General features: G+C 53.3%; 1 protein-coding gene across 2 annotated transcripts; it reads left to right on the forward strand.

The window, feature by feature from the left end:
• Positions 1 to 2,552: 2,552 nt before the first annotated feature.
• Positions 2,553 to 16,699, forward strand: LOC136107385 (dual specificity protein phosphatase 22-A-like). 2 transcript variants are annotated; one of them, XM_065848408.2, is made up of 6 exons: positions 2,553 to 2,733; positions 3,262 to 3,344; positions 6,689 to 6,738; positions 9,286 to 9,360; positions 10,204 to 10,375; positions 14,209 to 16,699. In XM_065848408.2, exons 3-6 carry the CDS (start codon positions 6,692 to 6,694, stop codon positions 14,413 to 14,415), a joined length of 501 nt encoding a protein of 166 aa, XP_065704480.1. In that variant the 5' UTR covers positions 2,553 to 2,733; positions 3,262 to 3,344; positions 6,689 to 6,691; the 3' UTR covers positions 14,416 to 16,699. The 2 variants fall into 2 exon arrangements, with proteins under 2 accessions (XP_065704480.1, XP_065704479.1); XM_065848407.2 differs by lacking the exons at positions 2,553 to 2,733; positions 3,262 to 3,344 and adding an exon at positions 3,793 to 3,875.
• The last annotated feature ends 1,100 nt before the right edge of the window (positions 16,700 to 17,799 follow it).

A 17,799-nucleotide genomic window follows, 5' to 3' on the forward strand; every position in this document is an offset into this window, starting at 1 on the left:
TCAGTCAGAGGAATTCAGGGGAGGTTTTTAAGGCGAGATGATTTGGTGGGAATTAAGTGATGAGCTTCCTGCATCTGGAAGATGCCTGGTGTGAAATGTTTGTCTCTGGGGTGCTGAGCAGGGCGTTATGAGGATGACGGAGTTGCAGCCAGGCGATGACTGCAGGCTTTTCACTCTCGTAGAATCATTTTGGTTGGAAAAGACCTTTAAACTCATTGAGTCCTACTTGTGGTTTTCTTTTCTCTGCTCTTCATAGAGCTCGTAGGCTGATAGTATTCATCTGGGAGGGGGCTGGTGAGCTGTATCTGCTTTGAAAATTGATGGATTTGAAGCACATGCTGGAATTGCAGCGCTGCTTTGCGGCTCCTCTCACCTCCCTTCCTGGGTTATTTATCCTCAGCGCTCCCTCAGCTGCATGCTGCTCCTGCCACGCTTGGCTTTTTGAGCTGAGTGCCTTATTCTGAATTCCACTCTTGTGACTTGGACGAATTAACGTGACTGGAAGAGAAATGCAGCTGAGTTGGAGGCCTTGTACCAGCCCATAGCACCCCAACCAAAGCCCGGTGAGCAGCACTGGGGTGAGGGAGTCATTCTGCCCGGACATCCCCCTCTTCACCCTCCCCAAAAGGCTGTGACAACCCCAGGGAGAGAAACCTGAGCCTCACCACGGCACCAGATCCATATTTCATCTTCCTCTGCCCAGCACCAGCCGCTCTCCTCGCTCCCCTTCGCCTGACGGAGCAGCTCACTGTGGTGAGTGTGCTGAGTTTGCCAGGGCTCTGCCCGTTCCCTTCCTGGCACATGTTCCCATTCCTCCTGCTCACAGCATTGTTGGAGGGGGCATATCTCTCCAGCTGGGATTTTTGGGTGTTTATTTGCAGACAGACTTGGAGAACAAGAGGATACCAGAATTCTGACCCTGGAGAGAGAAAAGCCATGGGGAATGGGATGAGCAAGGTACTGGGGGGGTTGAGGGGTGGTGGCCGGTGTGTCCTCCTTGGGCAGGACCTTCTGCAACCCAGCTTGTCCCAGACTGACCCGATGCCCTAAATACAACAATTTGCTTCTTCCCTTTCTCATTCCCCTTTGAAACTTTGAGCACTTAAGATGGGGAATTAATTAAGAAAGCAAATGCTGATCCTGGATTTGTATCTGAGGTGAAGAGCTGAGTGTCTGTGGGTGTTAGAGAAGTGACAGCTGGGTTTGGGTGCCCGTCGCTTGGGTGATGAGGCCATGGCATTTAAATCCTCAGGGCTGATGGAGGTGGCTGCAGGGAAATTTCCCCCCTGGGTCATGTCTGTGCCCCACAGCCCTGGGCTGCAAAGTGGGAACTGGGGTTTTACTGGTGTTTGTTGCTCAGCTGAACTCCTGGGCTGGCCCAGGGGATGGATTTCTGTCATTATCCTTAAATAACCGCTTGGTATGTGCTTTCTCTAGTTTAAAATTAGACTCTGGGACAACAGCAGAGAGATCAGATCAGGGCAAAACTCTTTCTGCGTGGCTCTGGTGTGATATAACACTGGGATTTCACCCCCTGCAGACTCAGCCTGACTTGCGAAGTGGCTTTTACAGCCCCCCTGGTGCCACCAAAACCTTTTGGGGAGCCAGAGTTGCCTTTGCTGGGGGTTGGGTTGGTGCAGACACCAGGATCTGGCCTTGATTTGATGAGACGCAGGACTTGAAATCCCCCTTCCCATGGCAACAGCTTGTGCTGGGCACAGCCATTTGCTGAGCCCAGGTGTTTGCACCCCAGGAGTGGGCTGGGGTTCAGCTGGATCGAATGTGTCGGGCTGGATGTGACTCAGAGCTGCTGGAAACCCTTCCTGCAGCTTCCTGAACTGCGTATCTTCTGCCAGATGGGTGCAAACAAGGCCGATTAGGAACTAGCTCTTCTTTTCTGTGCCCCTGGAAACTGCTCTGGTGGGTTATTACACCCCATAAATATGCTGAGCTGCCCCTTTTTCTCCTTCATAAACCTGTGGCAGCCGGTTGGAGACCATATTTGCATATTTGACGGCACTTACTGCAACATCCTGGCCAGAAAAGTGTTATAAATAGCCCGTGCGTTTGCCTGTCTCTGCCCAGCTGGCACAGGAAACCTTTGAAAGTATTTGCGGGAGGTGGTTGCTATAGAACAGCAAAACAAACTGGAGCTGCCTCCAGGAGCTGGGGCCTTGGGATCCCTGCTGGAGCCCCTGCTTGAAGGAGGAGCCTGGGGAGGCTGAGATGTTTGGGGAATACGGCCCCCAGCGCTGCCTTTCCAATAGCAACAGGATGAAATGGAAACCCCTTCATTTATGGCCTCAAGTTATATCAGGGGAGGTTTAGATTAGATATTGAGAACAATTTCTTCCCCAAAGGGCTGTTGGGCATTGGAACAGGCTGCCCAGGGCAGTGCTGGAGTCACCATCCCTGGAGGGGTTGAACAGATGTGGAGATGAGGTTCTCAGGGACATAGGTTAGAGGTTTGGGCTGGTGGTTTGAGTGAGCTCAGCCTTTGCTGTTAGCTAATTAAGTTGGTGTTTGTATTAGTTTAAGTTTGTATTGATTAGGTGTTCAGTTTATCACTGCCTGGGGAGTTTGGCGCTGGGTGCCCCTGTCCTGCTGGTACCACATGTTCACTCTGATACTCCTGCCACAATGGATGCACGTTGCAGCTGGCACTGTCTGAAATATTTTTCTTTTTTGTCACCTCCCAGGTTGTCAAAGGCCTCTACCTCGGGAACATCCGCGGTGAGTGCCTTTCGCTGCTCCACCTCCGCGCATCTGTGGGATCCCCCAGCAGCCGAGGGAGCTAAGAGGAGCCCCTGGGGTGGGATAACAGTTGGACTCGGTGATCTTGAGGGTCTCTCCCAACCAAAATGATTGTGATTCTATGAAATCTCCCCATGTTTGCTAAGACAATTATTTCCAGCGGTCACCTCCTGGCTTATCTTACTGACGCTTGGTGGGGAGCGGGGTGGAACTTGGGTTTCACCCACCCGCAAGAACACACCAGACTTTACCAAATTAACAGTAGAATTCCTGATTCTTGGGGTGCTTTTAGGAGCCTGCTGAATACCAGTGTATCCAAGGGGGATTTTGCTATGCAGGAGGTGCATTCTGGTGCTTTGGTCTCCCTTTCTGCACCATGCAGGGGGAGTGGCAGTGAGAAGGGGCTGGCGTGGGGATCGGGGGTGATGGATGAGGGATGCTGGGGCATGCGCGATCCAGTAGATCTTCCAGGAGAGCAGGTGATTCATGTGCTGCTGCTGTTTCCAGACTCTGAGGACCGGGAGAACCTGCAGAGGAATGGGGTTACACACATCCTCTCCGTCCACAACCGCGCCGAGCCGGTGCTGGAGGTGGGTGCCTGGGTTGGGGGCATCTGGGGGGTCACCCCGGGGTAGAAGGAGTTGGGAAGGTGCATCTGGGACACACCATTTTCTCCTGGTGTGGAGCAGAGAGGGGAGAAACAATGCTGGATTTGCACGAATTTGCACGCATTTGCACCAGTTTGCACCGATTTGCACCATGCAGTATGTGATCTGCACCCAAAGGGGCTCAGCGCTGGATCTTTAGAGGAGGGATTGGGGTGTTTTTTGGGAGCATGGCCACCCCAAACGACGGTGTTCGGGTGAAGTTGTGCCGCCGCGGGGCTGGCGGGGTCGGGAGCCGGCGGGGCGGCCGGTGCTGCGGCGGAGAGAACCGCGAGAGGGCGGCGGTGACCCGCGGATGGGGACACCGGGGCCGCGGCCACCCGACCGGGGGCAGTGGGGACAGCGGGACCCCGAGCAACCCCTCACGCCCAGGACAGGGCTCCTGGGCCGCCCTGGCTTCGCCTGCTCGGTTCCCCCCACCTGATGATCCCCGGAGCGCTGCGGAACCCTCGGGCTGTGAGTCGGGGAAACTGAGGCAGGGGGAGCTGCCCTGTGGGTTGATGCTGGAGGTACCGACCAGATCTTTTGTGCGCGAATCCACGGAGCCGTGGGGTGGGTGGAGCTGCAGCAGGAGGAGAGGGATGCTCGGCTATGCTGCTCATCTCGCGGTTGCATACTCCTAAAAGCACTCCCAGAATCAGGAATTCTACTGCTAATTTGGTAAAGGCTGGTGTGTCCTTGCTAGTTGGTGAAACCCAAGCTTCACACCACTCCCCATGGGGTTCCGGTAAGAAAACCAGGCGTTGGTTACTGGAAATATTGTCTTAGCAAACAGGGGGAGGTTTCATAGAATCATAGAAACATTTTGTTTGGAAGAGACCCTCAAGGTCATCCAGTCCAACTGTTACCCCACCCTTGGCACTGACCAATGTCCCTGAGAACCTCATCTCCGTCTGCTCAGCCCCTCCAGGGGTTGTGACTTCATCGCTGCCCTGGGCAGCCTGTTCCAGTGCTTGAGTCCAACTTCATTCCAGTGTTGGGCCCACTGCTGGCTCCCAAATCCCGGGATGCTGCAGAAGGCAAAGGGGATGACATGGACCTTTCATCCTTTGGGGCCATGATGGGCTGAGAGCCCCAGGAAAACACCAGCTCGAGCATTTAGAATGAGAGAAAATGGCCTAAAGTTTCTCCAGGGGCTTTTTAGGTTGGACATTGGGAAAAATTTCTTCCTGGAAAGGGCTGTGGGGCATTGGAACAGTCTGCCCAGGGCAGTGGTGGAGTCACCATCCCTGGAGGGGTTGAACAGATGTGGAGATGAGGTTCTCAGGGACACAGGTCATTGCCAGGACTGGGTTAACGGTTGGACTCAATGATCTTGAGGGTCTCTTCCAACCGAAATGATTCTATGATTCTATGATTTTCACTACTAAGGCACTGAGTAATGTGAGGAGAGGAGAGGAGAGGAGAGGAGAGGAGAGGAGAGGAGAGGAGAGGAGAGGAGAGGAGAGGAGAGGAGAGGAGAGGAGAGGAGAGGAGAGGAGAGGAGAGGAGAGGAGAGGAGAGGAGGATGCTGCAGGAAATTGGTGCAGAGAAATGGCTGGTGGCTGGAGAAGGGGCAGCATCTGGGGCTGATGGGGCTTGGGACATGGCCAGATGGGGAGCAAACCACACAGCAAGCTTACAACATGGAGCAAAGCCAGCAGGCTGGTGGAAAAGAGGAACAGGAAGAGCATGGTGGGTTGAGCAATGTGTCAATCACGGCCCTGGGTTGGGAACCGCAAAGCCCAGTACCGTTCCCATGCGTGGGTGATGTGGAATGGGGGTACCAGGGAAGGGGAAGCTGCTGGGAGCCTGACAGTTAATCCAGGATTGGGGTGCGGGTTGCATTTTGGGGAGGTGTGGGGTCACTACGACTGTTTCACTGCTAGGCATGATGGCATTGCTGGCATGGTGGTTTTGTTGGTATGGGGACATCAGGCTGGTGCCACATCTGGAGTCCTGTGTCCAGTTCTGGGCTCCCCAGTTTAAGAAGGACAAGGAATTATTGGAGAGTCCAGCAAGGGCTACAAAGATGCTGAGGGGTCTGGAGCATCTTTCTGATGAGGAGGGACTGAGAGAATTGGGGCTGTTCAGCTGGAGAAGAGAAGGTTGAGAGGAGAACTTATTTATGTTATATATATATATTTATGTTATGTTAAGGTTCAGATTGGATATTAGGAACAATTTCTTCCCAAAATGGCTATTGGGCATTAAAACAGGCTGTCCAGGGCAGTGGTGGAGTCACCATCCCTGGAGGGGTTGAAAGGATATGAAGATGAAGTTCTCAGGGACATGGGGCAGTGCCAGGGTTGGCGTAATGGTTGGACTTGATGATCTTAAAGGCCTTTTCCAACCAAAAACATTCTACAATCCTAATATCTCAGGGTGGGTGTCAGAGGATAGACCAGACTCTTTACATTGGTGCCCACCGACACAGTGAGGGGCAACGGGCACAGACTGCAACACAGGAGGTTCCATCTGAATATGAAGAGAAACTTCTTCACTTTGAGGTGCCAGAGCCCTGGAGCAGGCTGCCCAGAGCAAGGGTGGACTCTCCTTCTCTGGAGACATTCTGTTATCCCCGTGCCCATCCCACTCTGCTCCTTCCCTCCTTAAATAATCAGTTTTTTCCAGCCTCCTGGTTTGCCCTGGGCTGGAGGAAAGTGAGGATCGTCTGGGGGGTTGGTCTTTATCAATGCAGGGGGCTTCTTCCAGCAACCGATGGAGACAGGGCAATCCCAGGTGCTCAACTGCTTCAACTCTTGCTGGCAGGATTTCCACCCATTTTGCTAAGAAAAGAAAAAGAAAATACATCAAACCAAAATTCAGATGAAAAGTATCTAATTTTAGCTCAGAACAGGGAGGATCGAAGAAGCGACATTTTAAAGAAAGTAATCTGACCTACGCCAACATGCGGCGGGATGATTTATTGTGTATGAAAAGGACGAGGAGGAAATAACTCATTGATGAGGGTGACTTCATCGGTGCGTGTTCACACACGTCTTCCTGATGGGATTTTCCGGTTGGAGCCCCGGGAAAGCGGCGGCTCAGTTTTGGGGGGGTCCTGAGCATTGTGGTGATTCCCCACAGTTCTCTGGGCTGAAATGGGGTGGGAAATAGCCTGGGGAGGGATGGATGTGCCATGTCATGGAGCGGGACGATGGCACTGAAAGTGGATTGAGGTTTCCCCCTCACCTCAGGGTCAGCTGGGGTGAGGAAAAGAATAAAAAAAGGTGGATTTTGTGTTTCTTGGAGGTATCTTATTACTGCAACCATCTTTTGTATTGCAGGACATGACTTATCTTTGCATCTCAGCCTCGGATTCATCCAGTCAAAATCTGTAAGTCGTTTGCTGTCCTCCCGCCTCCCAGCAGCGCGTGTTGGTAGTTGTGGGTCAGTAAAAGTTCAGATTCTGCAGGATGAAGGTTCAGTTCATTGGTGCTATGGAAATTTTGTAGCATCGCCGAACCTGGCAGAAGTTTTAGCTCGTTCTCAGGTTGTAAATAGCATTTGTAGGGCTTAAAATCTGTTCCTGTGTGTGTTTGCAGTCAGTAAATTTAATTTTCCATCAAGTGTCAGAATTATTCTACTGGGCAAGGTTGCAAATTGGAACATTTTTAATTGGTTTAGAAAGATGATGATTTGTGTCAGTCTTCCAGACATTCTCCTGGAGAAGAAGAATAAAATATTTATTAAAATCAACGTTTTTTTACCCACACAAAGCTTAGGTACTTGTAAATCCTTTAATGATGTCCTCAAAGCTGGTGAGAGATGCTGCCCCAGGTTTGGTGGAACACAGTGCTGGGGTGGCCCTGGGAGGGTCCCCGGTACCTGCTGCTGCTTGGGCATCAGGCATCCATAAACCACCCATTCCAATCAGAAAATGGGTGACTCCGATGGATTTTTTTCACCAATAAAACCCTAAAAATGAAGCTGGTTTGTGGAGCTGCTGGTTTTTCCCGCATCTTCGGGAGACGCCGTGCCTGGGGCTGTGATTCTGCTCACTCACCCTCCTGCTGAGCGGAAAGAGAAGCTTTACGAGAAAACTCTGCCTCAGCAAGAACTGCCCTTTTTGGCTGTGTTTTTTTTTTTCTCTCTCATTTCTTTGCATTTGTGGCATGTCCACCAAAAGGAAAAAAAAAAAGAAGAAAAGACTGACTGCCGGAAGGAAGACTTATTCAAGGAACTATTTTCTTCTTGTTAGTTTGTGCCTTGGATTTCACAATCCTGGTGAGCTTCGTGTCCTGGAGAGGCATCGCTCCTGGAGGCAACAGCATTGTGTGCTGGCAAGCGAGGTGCATCCCTGCTGGTCCCAGCCTGGGGGCTGAAGGTGAAAACTGGGATCTGGAGAGCCTGGAGCTGTGTCGGAACCATGTGCAGGTCCTGGGGGATGCTGGTTGCTCTGGGAAGATAAGTAGGACAAGGTTTAAGCAGGGAAAGGCTCCCCAAAGTGTGATGATCCATTTGCTACGGTGGTCAAGGAGGAGGCACGTCTGTATCCCACGAGGAGCGATGGGCTGACAGCTTCCAGGGTTTTATATTTTCAGAGACTCTTCCACCTCTCCTCTTCTTGGGCAGCAGAACCCCCTGCTATTTTTGAATTTCATAGAATCACACAACACTTGGGATTGGAAGGGACCTTCAAAGTTCACCCGGGGCCACCCCTGCCATGAGCAGGGACATCTTCACCAGCTCAGGTTGCTCAGAGCCCCGTCCAGCCTGGCCTGGGATGTCTCCAGGGATGGTTCATCCACCACCTCTATGGGAACCTGGGCCAGGCTCTCACCACCCTCAGTGTAGAAAATTTCTTCCTCATGTGGAGCCTGGATTTGTCCTTGACTGGTTTCTTCGAAGGCACTTGAGCTTTTCACATCCAGGAAGGAACAAGGAGCGTCATCCCTTCGATTCCTGAGCCAGAACAGGGTGAAGAGCATCCCCTTTGATGGGCCAACAGGGGTGGGGGAGATTTTGGAGGGTTCTGCCTTGTCCCCAGAGGGAAGGCAGCTTTGAGTCCCACAGGGTTCTCAGAGGAGGATAATCTTGCTCGGAGCAAGCCCTTGCTGAAGGACACAGGGTGAATAACCCTGCAGCAGCTCATCCTTGGCTTCTGAGAAATCAGGAAGGTTGTGCGGGCACTCGCCCACCCCATCACGTGGAGGCAGAGGAACTGCTGGCTCCAGCAATTGCTGCCGGGTGGCAGGAACTCTCTTCTCCTCCTCCTGAAAAGGCCAGGGCTGTGTGGTCAGCGAGTCCACCAGCAGCTCAAGTTACCCAGGACCAGGTTTTCTGACTCAAAACTCCCCCAGGCCTTGGTGGGACCTCGAGGGTGAGCAGGGATGAGTGCCCTTGCTGTCCAGAGGAGCTGAATATCCACTGTGGTGTGAGCTCTTGGAGATGCTGCTGACTTTGAGAGGGACCAGCTGTGGCTTCCAGCATCCTCTGCAGCAATGGGCAGGAGAGATGCGTCTCACCAGACCTCTGTAATCCCCCTGCTAACACCTATGAGTACATACAGAGTTATTTATCCTATTTCCTAGGTCCCCATGCCTTCAAAAAGATGGTGCTGCTCATGTTGCTGAGCATCCAAGTCAGGAGAGAAGATTTCTGAGCTGCCAGCAAGCTCTGGCTCTCTAACCTGCCCTGTTTTATCACAGAATCATTTGGGTTGGAAGTGATCCGTAAGATCACCAAGTGAAACCATAACCTAACTCTGGCACTAACCGATGTCCCTGAGAACCTAATCTCTGTGTTTGTTCAACCCCTCCAGGGACGGTGACTCCACCACAAGCATCACCCTCTTCCCATCTTGATGCTTTGTAAAGCAGGAAATTTCCCCAGGAAGTCACAGTCACTCCCCCATCCTCACCTCCTGCCTCTCTCCTCACAGGCTGCAGCATTTCAAGGAGTGCATCAAATTCATCCATGAGTGCCGGCTCGGCGGGGGAGGCTGCCTCGTCCATTGGTGAGAGATACTGGCACCACCTCGTGTCCCTGTGTCACACCGGTCCTCTGGGAGGTGGGGGTGGGGTCCCCAAAAAGTGTCCTTGGCATCAAGTATCACCTGCAGTGGGGAGGAAGAAGAGGAGAGGACAAGGAGCAATAGGAGGGAGACAGGGGAAGGTGTCCAGTACTCAGAGCTGTGGGGATGGGTGGTCCATGCACTGAAACCCTGAGCATCCAAAGAATCACAGAATCATTTTACTTGGCAAAGATCCTCAAGTCCAACCATTACCCCACCCCTGGCACTACCCCATGTCCCTGAGAACCTCATCTCCACATCTGTTCAACCCCTCCAGGGATGGTGACTCCACCACTGCCCCGGGCAGCCTGTTCCAATGCCCAACAGCCCTTTCCAGGAAGAAATTGTTCCCTCGATCCAACCTCAACCTCCCCTGGTGCAACTTGAGGACATTTCCTCCAGTCCTGGTGCTTGTTCCTTGGGAGCAGAGCCTGACCTCCACCTGGCTCCAACCTGTTTTCAGGCAGTTCAGAGATCAGAAGGTCTCCCCTCAGCTCCTGTTCTCCAGGCTGAACCCCCCAGGTCCCTCAGCCGCTCCCATCACACTTGTGCTCCAGCCCCTTCCCCAGAGGTGGGACAGACTGGAGCAGGGGGACACAGTGAAGTCACCAGCCTGGAGCCACCGTCAGCAGCTCCCTGTCCTTACCCCTACCCCACCCATGTCCAAGGATCCCTGCCAGCACCTAGCAAGATGGGGGTGTCCATGGGAAGCTACATCCCATGAGTGTCCCTCACCTCCCCGATGGGAGTCCCTGTCCCTGACACTGCTCCCTTGCTCCTTCCCAGCCTGGCCGGGGTCTCCCGCAGCACCACCATCCTGGTGGCTTATCTGATGACAGTGACAGAGCTTGGCTGGGAGGGCTGCCTGGCTGCCACCAAGGCTGTCCGGTCCTATGTCAGCCCCAACTTTGGCTTCCAGCAGCAGCTGCAGGAGTACGAGGCCACCTTGCTGCAGGAGGTATGTCCCACTCCAGTGTCCCCTTCCACAGGTGGCTACGGGGTTTGCAAACATGCACAGCTCTTTTGCATGAAGCTTGCTGCAGGGCGCCAGCTGTTTGCTCGAGCTCACCTCTGCGCGTGCTATTTATTGCCTGGGGATTTTGGGTTTTGCATTAAAAAAAAAAAAAAGTGCCTAGACATGATGCGAATTGACTTAAAAAGGTTCTTTAAAACCACAATGCTTTTCTAGGATACAGTGGGAGGGACAGGTGAGCAGCAAGTCCCCGGGATCCCTGGGAAGGATCTGGGCTGGTTCCAGGGAATGTAGCACAGCAGAGCCGGAGGTGGAAAGAGGGAGAAGAAAGGGAGGAAGGCTCTTGTGAAAGGCTTAGGGATGTCTGGGCATGCTTGGAGCTGCCTGGGCTCCCTCTGACAGCAAATCCTCTGCTTTTCAAAGCAGGTGACAGCCAAGAGCAAGCATTGGTGGAGAAATTCTCCTCTTTCCTCACCAAAATGGCACAGAACAGCAGGTTTTAGGACAGCAGAAGACCTGGCTGAGTGGGTTCCTGTCCCTATGTCATTGTAGCTGAACTGGATGCTGGCAGTGACAGTGGCACGTTTAATAGGGAGAGCACAAATTGCAGAGATGAGAGCTGCACTTTTGACCCAAAAAGCTTTTAAAACCAAAGAGGAAAACTTTTAAAAGCACCAGACCTGTCAGCTGTCCCCCAGCCTCCCCACTCCTCTGCTCAGCCCTGGGTCTGCAGAGAAGGTCCAGGATCCAAAACTGCCCCAGGAGGGCACATGGGACAGAGCTGGACCTCTGTGAGGCAAGAGAAACCCACAATTCAAGGTTTACAAGGAATCTCGCAGCCCACGTCACCCCTAAACTTGGTCCCATCCCTGGAGGCAAAGTGCCAAGTGAAACCTCCGCCAGCATCATGCGACGTCCCCGCCGCAAATGGTGATGGAGAGCTGGCCGTGCCGAGCCCTAAAAGGGGATTTCTGTCCTTCCAGGAGGGAGACAGGGACAGCATGTGACATCGGCCCAAATGTCAGCCCCTTCCCCGCCGCTGAGTTCCCTTTGCCGGAGACAGCGGGCAGGCGCTGTCACATGAGGGACATGGCCCTGCCCTGTCCTTGCAAAAACGCCTGCGGAGGAGGGTGGAAAATGGTCCAAGGGGTTACAAAACCCTCCCCGGCACTGGAGATTCCCTGCGGGGCTTCCCTTGGCTGGGTGGCTCTCCCCAGCCCTTCCCACGTTCAGATTGTGGTGAGGGGTTTGCTGTGCCCCCTCCTCCACCCGCCCTATTCCTCCTGCTCCCCCAAATCCAAGCTGGGCTCAGCAGACACTGGACTTGCCTCCCTTTCACTTAGATGCTGCCTTTTCATCACCTCAAGATTTTGCTGGCGGCTTTGCAAGCGTTTCTCTTAAATTATCAAAGGCAGAGCCAAGGCTGGAGGCACTCGGATGTGTTTTTTTATTGTTCTGAGCCCTGTGGTTTAGCAAGAGCCGCCTTTTCCTTGAAAAACCCCACGTTCCTGGAGCTTGCAGCATCTGGAAGGGAAGCTGGGGATAGCCCTGGGGGACACAGCTGGGTGCTGGAGCGGGGGATGCTCCGGCATTACTCACCCCCAGCTGCGTTTGAAGAAGAGGAGGAGCCAGAATGGATGTTCCAACCCTTCCGGGGATACTTTTCTCCCACTTGCCCCTGTGGCCTTTGCAAGAAAAAGGGATTTACAGGCAGGTCAGCCCAGGCAGGTGGCTGAGGGTCCCGTGGGGTGGTTGGTGTCACCTGCATGGCCAGGATACCCTGGGACCCAGTGCCACATGAGTCCCGTGTCTTGTTTCATGCCAAGCAGCATCTGGCTTGCTTACCTGGGCTGCAGGAGGTCACACCATCTTCCCATTTGTGACTTTGAGGTGGTTTTCCGTGTGTGCAAGTAGGATGCAGGAGCCTCCTCTTGCTGAGGATACAAAAGAGTTTAAATTTCCCCATTTAGCCCAACTGTTATCCTGGTAAGCAGCAATTTGGAAACATAGTGCTTGGCAGCAGCCATGGACAGGCTGCTTGGGAGGAAAAACCTCATTTCTCCTTGGCTAAAATCTGTGAGGAACAAGTTGGACCTCCTGGAACATCCTGGGACTTCCTGGGATTTCCTGGGACCTCCTCTCTGTGGGCAAGCATCCCTTGGTGCCTCAGTTTCCTCGATCTGAAGCAGGGACCTCAGATGGGACACAGGGAGTTCGAAATGGGGAAGATGCTCTCTGGTGCCAGCCAGCCGGCTCCTCGAGTGTGCAGCTGTGGTTTCCAGCTGGCAAATGGTGCTTATCTGCGCGAGATGGATAAAGAAGGAAGGAAGGGACTGAGAGCAGGATGATGGGGAAGGTCAGAAAAGGAAGTAAGCGAGTGTGGAGAAGACAGTGTGGATGAGAGGGAGGGTACAGATGGACATTCAGGTGATGGAGCCATCCCCCGAGGTGCTGGCACACCGTGACCAGGCTGCTGGGTGCTGTCCCTGATGGGACGGGGGCTCTGGGCCCCAGGAGAGAGGAGGAAAGCAGTGGGTTGGTGGTCAGCGCTGGAGGAAACGGGCTGTAACCACTTCTTGCTCTGGCTTTAGAGGGAAACGGCTGTCAGCAGCAGCTGGGTGCTTCCCCGGCCTCCCACCAGCTCCTGCCCTTCTCTGCTGGGTGGTGGAAGCAGCTGCAGGGCTGGGCGATGAGTGCTGAGCATCGATGGGTGCTGAGTCTCAGTGGCCAGGCTGGTCTCCCCATGGAGCTTCATCCCTCCAGATGGTTACATGGGAGGGATGTTCTCCCCATGAGCAGCTAGCAGGGATGCTTGTCCCAAAATCCCATCCCAAATCCCACCCCAAATCCTTTGGGACTCATTCCCAGCAGTTGTTTTCTAGCACAGAAATAAGGTCTGGCTCTCGGAGTCCACCCCAAACCAGAGCTGTCCTAGCTCACAGGCAGCAAACACAGCAGCTGTGTGAATCCTACTGTCTGAGGGAGTGGATTTGGGAAATCCAGACATTTCCAGTGGAAATTCCCTCTGCCCAAGCAGACTTTCCCTTGTTCAGAAGGTGGAGATGCCACCAGGGTCAGTCTCAGACTTTATCCTTTTGTGGTTCGTGGTCCACTGTCCTGCTGTCCATCTCTCTCTGGACCCTTTGCATCCACAGATTTTGCATTCCCAACTCTGTGCCCTCCATCCTTAGGTGTTTGGTATTGCTGGATAAGCTCCTACCACTGGAGCAGCTTGTACAGCGATGCGGGGGACAAGATGCACCCTCAAATCACTGGCAGCGAGCATGATGCTCTGTAAACAAACCTGGCCCAGCGTGCAAGAGCCAACTCGACCATGCAGCTTGTGACATCAAGTCCAGCCCATCCCAGCGCTGCCATGGTGGTGGGGAGAAAGCGTGGGGAAGGTTTTCTTACAGAAATTTGTGCACACAAGGAACAACAGCAGCTTCTTGACAATGAAAAATAAACCAAGCTGCCGTCCCGACTGCAGCCGGCGCGGGAAGCAGAGGATGCTGCCAGCTCTCTGGTCCGGGTGGCAGCCGAGCTGGCGGCATCTCTGCCAGGCTGGGGACATGGGAGCACTCAGGTGGGGGGAACCATCGCATCTTTCATACATTTGTGTCGTGTGGTGTGGGAGCTCCTGTGAAACTGGGACTTTTCTGCTGGCTGTGGCTGGGGATCTCCCAGCTTTCTCTGAGGCTGTGGCTGGGATGCAGTGAGCATGGTGCACAGGAGTCATTGCAAATCCCCGTTCTCAAACTGGGGGTGTCTCAGCCCCCTGGTGGCCCTGACAACCTCTTTTGGCTTTTTCCTGGCAGTACCGTGCCTGGATCCGTCGTGACTATGGCAGGAACCCGTTTCGGGACCAAGAGGAGCTGCAGGGCTTGCTGGCTGGGCAGGAGCAGAGGCGGCTGGAGCAGCAGCTGGGGAGCAGGGATCAGTCCTGGCTCCGCTCCCCGACTCCCACCTCCCCGCTCCCCAACCGCACAGGTGGCACCGGCAGAAGCAGATGGATGAACAGATAAGCAGCTGGTTGCTTGCAGACCCTTGGACTTAGAAAACTCCCTCTTCCCTTTGCCAAACGCCAGCATGGGTTTGTGTCTGGGACAGGAAACAGCCAGTGTTGGGCTCGGCTGTGGGCTCAGTGGTGGAGCAGGGGTGTCAGGACCTGCAGACCCTCCTCTGGGCTGCTGGATCTGTCTAAACCTCTGGGCAAGCTGGTTAATTGATGACAGGGTCTTGGCCTGTCCTGTTCCCTCATTCTTCAGGGGATCACAGCCACTTTGCCATCACCTGGAGCAGCCACCAGCCCTGTCCCCCTCCCTGGTGATGCAGTACCCGGATGCTCCCCAAGTGGGACAGGGGAATGCTGATGTGGAGAGGAAAGTCACGGTGGGATAAAATGGGGAAAAGACACCTTGCCTTCTTCTTTGCAGTGAAGCTGGAGGCTGGCGCAGCCTGTGAGGATGTCCTGAGTAGAGAGGGACGGTCCCCGGGGGTGGGTGTGCTGCTGTCACCTGTGGGATGGGAGAAGGGACAGAGGCTGAGCTGCTCCCAGGCACTGTGTTCAGACTTTTTGGTCCAGCCTGTCCTTGGCAAATGTCCATCTGGCATTTCTCTTAACCCAACCCCCAGGGAAGGGGGAAATCCAACGGTGCTCGAGGCTGCCCAACCCCATCACCTCCGCATCCCTGGAGCTTGAGTGGTTTTGGGTTTCCACCACTGCCCAACCTGAATGTCCCCGGTTGCAAAGGAAGCTCAGTTGGACACACAGACCAATTTTAACACTGTCTCTCTCCAACAGCCTTTATAATATGAAAAGACCATTACCATATCCCTTTTTTCATCCCAAACTCATACGGTGCCTTTCCAGGTGTGGGTTCCTTTGCCAGGGCTCCCCACATCTATCCTACAAGGATGGGAGGTCCCAACTCATCAACTCAACCCTTCTACATTTAAACCTTTGACTCTTCCATGCCAACCTGGCCTTTTGCTACAAATACTTTGCCTGGCTTCTCAATAATATCTGCTCTGCAATCCATTCTGAGAAAAAAAAAAAGGTGCCTGAAGTATTTCTAGGAATTCTCTTAATGAAAATTTCTGAGTACTTCAAGTCTGACAGTGCTGGGGTGACTTGCCCAACTCCTAATAAAGCAAGAGTGATTAAAACCATGAGGATGGCTGGTCTTGATTCACAGTGTTCCTGGTGGGGATGGAGGGATAGACTGACATGACTGCTCCACTGCTGGGCCCTGTTTCCTGTTTTCTTGGTAAAAACCACCAGCAAAATCAAAAGTTTTAAAGGCTCAATGTCTATCCATAATGCATAAGATACTGGGAAAAAATTACGGAGGCTTTTCCCCATGTTTTTAGGTTGAGAAAATGTCCGTGGGAATGTGTCCCCAGCAATTAATGAGATCAAGGACCATAAATGCTGTTGATGGAGTGGACTGAAGTGAAGTCAAGCAAACTGGGTCGATATTGGATTTAATGCCTCTGTTATCATTTTAGGAAGCAAAAAAATGGAACTTGTGCACACGGAAAAAAAAAAAAAAGAGAAGAAAGTTGGTTTCTGGTCTGAATAGGAAGTCATTGGAGATGTGTGATAAGCAGAGATTAGTTTGCAGGAGGTGTGATAACCTCTCCAGAGCGCTGCGCCGGCTGGGATGGCACTGACCCTTCTGTCCCACAACCGGCCATTCTGAGACTCAAACATTCCCTGAGGAACTGCAGCACCAAACCTGCTGGAAAAATCCCCAATTTTGAGAATCGCAAGGGATGCTCCCCATAAACTGCAGCATCACCTGCACCTGGCATCACAGCAGCAACTGTTTCTCAAATAACAACTCCTAAACCCATTTTTCCCTGAACTGGAGGGGTGTCCCAGGTGAATATATATATTTTTCCACTCTGGCCTACATCAGCGGGACCTGTGGTGCCTTTCGGAGTTCTGGGCATGGGAAAACAAGCCCTGAGGCTGCTGCCAGCACTGTCAGCAGCTGAAAACCCCATTTTAAGGGGGTTATTATTCTATTATTTTATCCTTCTCCTTCTGGGATTCCCTTAGCCCCCTAAAATTGAGATTTTTGCCTTTCCAGGCTGCCCATGAAGTTGTGGAGCCAAAACAAAACCAGAGGTGATGGAATCACCCCGTTGGTAGCAGGGTTGCAACTAGTTTTCAGCTCCTTGGGCTCCTGAGGGAATGGAGACGTTTGATCATGTGAAGCCCCTTGGAAATATCCCAAATTTGCCAGAACTTTTGCAAAACAAACATTTTTTTTAGTGGAGGATGTGGGGAGGCAGGATGGTGTTGCAAACTCCCTCTGCAATGCTTGTTTCTTGGTTATAAAAAAATAAAAAAGCAAGAATCCTTCTAACCACATCTGATTGCAAAAGATGTTTTTGGCTCCCCCCAAATCTCACAGGGGGGATCTGATTTGGATCAGTCGGGTGTTTAAAAACAAGGGTTATTACAGCTGTTATTTATCATAAATGGCAGTAAAGGTTGTGTACCTTAGATCATTATTTTTACTCTACCATCTGTGCAGCTCTATACATTTCCCATTTCTCTATTACCCACATGGGAGTAATTATGGTTTTCTTCCAAGAAATGCGTGTGTAATCTGGTAATCCCAAAAAATACCCTCTAAAATTGAGCTGCAGATGGTCCTTGACGCTCTGTGGTGGCCACTGGCCCCAGCTGGGGACGTCAGGGCTGGGTTGGGGATGCTGGGGACAGCACGGGAGGGACCAATCCAGCACCAGGGGTTGAACTGGGAGGGAATTGGGAACTGCCTGGGGATGGGCTTGGCTGGGAGCGGGGATGGAATAACCTGGGACTGGGGAGGCTGGTCTGGGACAGGGGATGGATCAGTTTGGATTTGAGGAGATTGGTCTGGGACTGGGAAGAGACCGACTGGGGACTGGGGAGATGGTTTGGGACTGGGAATTGGTCGACCTGGGACTGCAGAGACTGATCTGGGACTGGGGAAACTGGTCTGGGACTGGGGAGGGACCAGTCTGCGACTGGGGATGTGTCGATCGGGGACTGGGGATACTGCTCTGGGGGAGACTGAGCTCTGCCCGTGGATGGACCCTCTGGGGGACACGGGACCTATCCGGGACGCACCGGCTCCGTGGGACCCATCTGGGTGCCCCCGCCCCGCCCATTCCAGGCCCCGCCCCCGCCCCGCCTCCCGCCCCCGCCCCCGGCCCCGCCCCCTCCGGCTGATTTCTCGGAAACGCGCGCGCTGCGGAGAAAGCGGCGCCGGCCGCGCGCACCTCACTGATCGTCTCCCCATTGGGCAGCCGAAGACAAAGGCGGCTCCCCATTGGGTAGACGGGCACGGGAGGAGGATAGTTATTGGCAGAGAGGCACGGAGGCGGGGGCGCTAGCGGACCCGCCTCCC

This window comes from Patagioenas fasciata, chromosome 13, assembly GCF_037038585.1.
Source record: "Patagioenas fasciata isolate bPatFas1 chromosome 13, bPatFas1.hap1, whole genome shotgun sequence".
NCBI lineage: Eukaryota > Metazoa > Chordata > Aves > Columbiformes > Columbidae > Patagioenas > Patagioenas fasciata.

Coding starts and splice junctions, on each gene's coding strand:
- LOC136107385 (XM_065848407.2), top strand. CDS start 3,843: ATGATCCCCGGAGCGCTGCGGAACCCTCGGGCT. Junction 3,876..6,688: donor CGCTGCGGAACCCTCGGGCT/GTGAGTCGGGGA, acceptor TTTGTATTGCAG/GACATGACTTATCTTTGCAT. Junction 10,376..14,208: donor AGGCCACCTTGCTGCAGGAG/GTATGTCCCACT, acceptor TTTTCCTGGCAG/TACCGTGCCTGGATCCGTCG.